Genomic DNA, 5,130 nt, shown 5'->3' on the forward strand with positions numbered 1-5,130 from the left:
GCCCCTACCCGTCACCCAGCCCCTCGGTCCTGCGGGTCCTCCGCTCCGGCCGCGCCGTCTGCTCCCCGGAGCTGTGGCGTCAAAGGTTCCGCCTGTGGAGAAACACGCGAGCACGGCTATCGCTGGACTGCTAACTGCCCCCGCTTCCTAACATCCCGAGAAACTGAGGCCCCAGAGGGGGCTCAAGTCACTGGGTTGGGGCAGGACTTTCAAACCGGCGCCCTGGGGTCATTTGCATCTTTCTCCTCTTCCCAAGGGAAGGCGAGGAGCGTCTGGGCCTCCTGGCTGTCAACTCAGGTGCATTCCTCCTCTGCAACAAGCTTGGAGGACCGCAAAGCCAAGCTCAGGGCTTAGTCTTGCGTACAAGAGATACCCCATGGAGTTAGGAGCCGGGCACTACAGACCGATGGACTGGATTCGAAACTTGACTCTGCCAATTCAGCTATGTGTGGGGGCAAAACAATCTCTGTTCCCTCTCCTAAGTATACGTATATACCGTGCCTGATCTACATGATTGCTGTGAGGACTAAAGGAAAAAATAAACTTGGTAGAGAGATGGACACAATAGATTTAGATTTAGTTGTCTCTTTGGGCTTCTCTTGGCGGTGACAGTTTCTCAGACTTTCATAGAGGGGATCAGAAAAAGGACATAGGTAACAAGTCAGGAAATCTGCATTAAGTATGGATTTTAGTTAAAAATAACGTATTACTAGATCCATTAATATTTTATAAAATTTTTTTATTGATTTCAGAGAGGAGATATAAACATTGATGAGAGAAGCATCTATGGCTACTACCTCCTGCATGCCCCCTACTGGGGATCAGCCTGCAACCTTGGCATGTGCTCTGACAGGGAATCAAACTGTGACTTCCTGGTTCATGGGACAATGCTCTAACAACTGAGTCACTGGCCTGGCTATATTCATTAATTTCTAACAAATGTACCATACTAATACATGACGTTAATAATAGGGGAAACTCCCTGATTGGGTTACAGGCTCGATCCTCAGTAGGGGGCATGCAAGAGGCAGCTGATTCCACGCTACTGGTTAAGCCCATCAATATCCTTATCCCTGCCTACCCAGGGATTTCTGTCCTTTCCACACCTGCAGCATTCCTGTTCAAGGAACTGCATTCTAACTAGGCATTTCCTTGCAGCACCGTGACAAGTCTATTCTGAGTCCACCTACTCTGGAAAGGCAGGGAGGCACTTCATGAGGGAGCTGGCACAGAGGAAGTGGTGTGGATTTGAACCCCAACCCAATATACTTGTTGGATGTTCTTGGGCAAAACCACTACCCTCTGCTGCGGGAAGGTATGGAAAGGATGAAAAGAATGAAGTTCAGCCCCGTGAATGGGGCTCAGTGGATGAGCACTGACCCATGAACCAGGAAGTCACAGTTCAATTCCCAGTCAGGGCACATGCCCAGGTTGCCAGCTCAATCCCCAGTAGGGGACATGCAGGAGGCAGCTGATCCATGATGTTTCTCTCGTCATTGATGTTTCTATCCCTCTCTCTCCCTCTCTGAAATCAATTAAAAATATATATTTAAAAAACAAAGATTGACGTTTGAAGGTGGGTACTCATCTTGGAATGTGAAGTGCTTTGCCCACTGGAAGAACTGACATTCCCTGAAGTGTTATGCCCACTGATAGTAGAGTAACTTTACATTGGACAAGAAGTCTTTTTTTAATTTTTTATTGGGAAACCAATGTAACAAACCTAGGCTTATTGAAAATGAAATCAGTAACTAAGACTCTAGGCCCCATCCCCAGCCAGCACCAAGACCTCTGCTTGCCCTGATCCCAGTTCCTCAAGCCCCAAAAAGGACACCCATGTGAAAAACCTGGAGTCAATCTCAGGACCATTTTCCCACTTTGCAACCCTCTCTATCCCACCCTCAATTGACACACACACCCTGGATCAGCAGGCTGGATTTAGGCCCAAGGAGGTTCTCAGGGCGGCAGAGAATCACAGCTATATCCCAACCTGCCTAAAACCCCAAGTTAGCAAGGAAGACAAAAAGTAAACTGGCTTGCCCACCCACTCCCCTCCCCGCAGCCACCCCAGATAACAGCCTCACATCCCTGATCAGTAACATTGTGATTCTGAGGTGCCAGTGGGGCTCCCAGTGGCTTCAATAGCCCCTAGGAGATTACTGCAAAGGCCCAGAGCTCAGGAGAGGGGGCAGGCATTTGCCCCACCACCTGCTCAGTATTAGCCAGTTGAGCTGCTCCCCTTAGCTTGTGCCTGGGGTGCGTGTGACCTCTCTTCCCTCCAGAACATCCATGGCTGGGAATCAGTCCTCCTGCCAGAGGGAAATCAGTTCCAGGAGGCCTCTTCTCCCCCAGCCTGGGAGGAAGGACGGCTACACCAGCTTCTTGGCTTCAAAGAAGCTCTTGAGGTGGCGCATCTGCCAGACACCGATGGCTACGAGGATGAGGGTCTGCAGAATGGACCACCACAGCACCCGTTGGTTGGTGCTCTCGCTGGTCTGCCGGAAGCGCTCCTCTCGCCACTGTGGGAGGGGAGAATGGAAGAAGAGCCTGAATTGGCTGGGCCCCACCTGGGTCCTTCAGAACTGCTGGGTTACCTCCCTGGAACATGGCCCAGGGCCAACTAGTTCTGCACAGGTACCAGTCAAATGCTGCAAAGAGCCACCCCATGTGGGGACTGTCTTCACCCTCACTAGTCAGAGGACCTCAGGTAACTGTCTGTTTTGCTCTGTCAGTTATAGACCTCCCAGGTCCTACCCTGGTGCTTAGAGAGGTCAAGTAGTGTGATATCACCATCAGACAGAGCTGTCCTGAAGTGCCCAGGAATGGGCTTGCTCTGAGTCCTCTACTCAGGTCTCCCAACTGCTCCTTGAAGATTGTGGGCACAGGTTGCAAACTGGTGGTCCAGGGGCTGCACTTGGCCCATACGTATGTGTTGTTTGACTCACACAGTATTTTGCCAACATTTAAAACCAATGAATTTTTCACACAAAAACCTGGACCTCTAGCTCCTCTTAAAACCCAGAGCCAGCTAGCATTTCTACAAGGCTGTCCTTGGCTGGCAACAGTAGCTGTCCCTGGTTAGGCAGGTTACTATCCTACCAATCCTTATGGTCATAGATCCATTAATGGAACCTGCTTACTCCTGGACACAGGTGAGTTTGAAACCCCTGGGATCACCTAGAGCCATGGAAATAGCACCCAAGTTTTGGTATCAATTCCTGCTGTCACTCTGTAACTGTGTAACCTAGGGCAGTAACAGCCTTAAGAGACTGTCTCCTCAAATACAAAGAAGAGTTAATAACAGCCATCCCACCTTTTAGATTTGCAAAGTAGACAACCTGGTATGTTTCATAATAAATCTGACATGTAACTCCTGGCTGAGCCAGTAGGCAGCTTCAGAGAAGAAGCCCAGTGATCCTAGCCTAGCCACTCACCCGCTGATAGTTCTGTTCTTTCTGGATCTGCTCTACTTGCTCCACCAGCTGTCGTACTCGTAGTTGCAACTCACTCAACTTGTCTTTGGCAGCAATTTCTGCATAGTCATTGGCGTGTTCACCCACCTGAATGTCCAGATGGACTCTCTGTGAACAGACAAGGAAGAGAAAGACAATCAGGTAGCTCTGCTCCCTCTTCATGCCAAGGGCTGACAGTCAGTCCACCCACCTTCCTTAAATTGTTCATTAAGCCAACACTGATGAAGCCTCCTCAGTGTCCAGCTCTATGGGGCTCTAGACACACAGAAAAGAATAAGCCTTGGCTGATGCTCTGTCCAAGGTATATGCAAAGAGCTCCACATACTCATCTCATACCCACAGTATCACCAGTCCCATCCCAAACAGGGGCTAGTCCCATGTGAGTCCACTTACCAACATGCCTCCAGCAAAAAGGGAGAACTTGGTGGAGTTGGAGTGAAGACAGATCTGATGCTCACCAGGGGTGTGGGACGTGAACGTGAACCTGCCTTCAGAGCCATACTGCCGGGCCAGAATGACCTGGAGAGAAAGGGCTTTAGTCAGAGTCATTGCATGGAGCTGGATGGTGCTTAAGGCTTTAAGTGCCTCAAAAATCGGCAAGCAGAGCCGACATCCCACAACACCAAAAGGTCCAAAGCTGCTCAGAAGCAATGGTCAAAACTTGTCTGAAAACTATTTGGAATAGGGGTAAAAAAATCAGGCATAGCTTGGCATGTGACTGCTCCTGGGAAGAGTTTTCTTTTATTCATAGCTCATGCCCTTTCAATGATGTTGGTGTCATTCATTTTTTAGGTGACAGCTAAAGGGTTTTGAGGGGTTTTTTGGTTTGAATCGTTGTCAAAATTTAAAGCTGCTCATTCTTTTTGGAAAGTACACTGTTCTATGAAACCCTAAAGTGTAGGTGTCACAGCTTTAGAGTTGGCAAAATTGTTTCTCGGCACCACAATTAATCCTCTTGTCACACTTGTAAGACAGGTGAACTTGCATTACACAGACCAGTAAATGGCTTAGGGAAAGACTCATGCAGCAGTCAGTGAGAGGCTGAGAGGAGAGCCAGTATTGCAACAGTCTAAGAGTGAAGTCTGGAGTGAAAACCCGGGATTTCCTCACATAACCAACTGTTTTTTTACCAATTTAGCAGATGTGGAAACCAGGAGGGGAAGTGTCCGCGCCTGCTTGGTCTAGCGCTGAAGTGCAGAGCGGAGCGCTCCGCGGGGCAAAGGGGCCGCTCACCTTGTCTTCTGGGTCCTTCACCTCCACGAACATGCCCAGTCCGGGGGTGGCTGGCTGGTACTCCTCCCGCTGCTTGTCATACAGCTGCGTCCGGTAGTTTCCTGGAGGGAAGCCGGGCGAGCCTAGGTCAGCGGTGACTCCAGGTCCGCGGCAGGGGGAGCACGGCGAGGCCGGCTGCTCCCGGCTCTGGAGCGCTGCTGACCCTCCCACGCCCCGCGCCCCAAAACCACATTCTTGTTCCCAACTGTCCCCTTCCCCCCGCACCTATAACCATGGTCTCGTCCGGAATCTCCTCAATAAAGCACTTCTTCTCTGTCTCCCCGATGTGAAAGTAGAGCGCGCCTCCGCGGGCCGCAAACCACAGCAGCAACAGAAGGGCCCGAACCACCCAACCCAGCCCCGCTCCCAGCCAGGGCCTGAAGAC

The 5,130-nt window shown here is 50.5% G+C and overlaps 1 protein-coding gene across 1 annotated transcript; it reads right to left on the reverse strand.

Annotated features, from left to right (window-relative positions):
* Positions 1–1,683: 1,683 nt before the first annotated feature.
* TMED9 (transmembrane p24 trafficking protein 9) lies at positions 1,684–5,130 on the reverse strand (the record flags this gene model as incomplete). The annotated part of the gene is made up of 5 exons (XM_005865602.2): positions 1,684–2,519; positions 3,435–3,581; positions 3,867–3,992; positions 4,707–4,807; positions 4,971–5,130. Coding segments are annotated over 5 exons (684 nt in total), but the record flags the coding sequence as incomplete, so codon positions are not given.

This window comes from Myotis brandtii, unplaced genomic scaffold (genome assembly GCF_000412655.1).
Source record: "Myotis brandtii unplaced genomic scaffold, ASM41265v1 scaffold208, whole genome shotgun sequence".
NCBI lineage: Eukaryota > Metazoa > Chordata > Mammalia > Chiroptera > Vespertilionidae > Myotis > Myotis brandtii.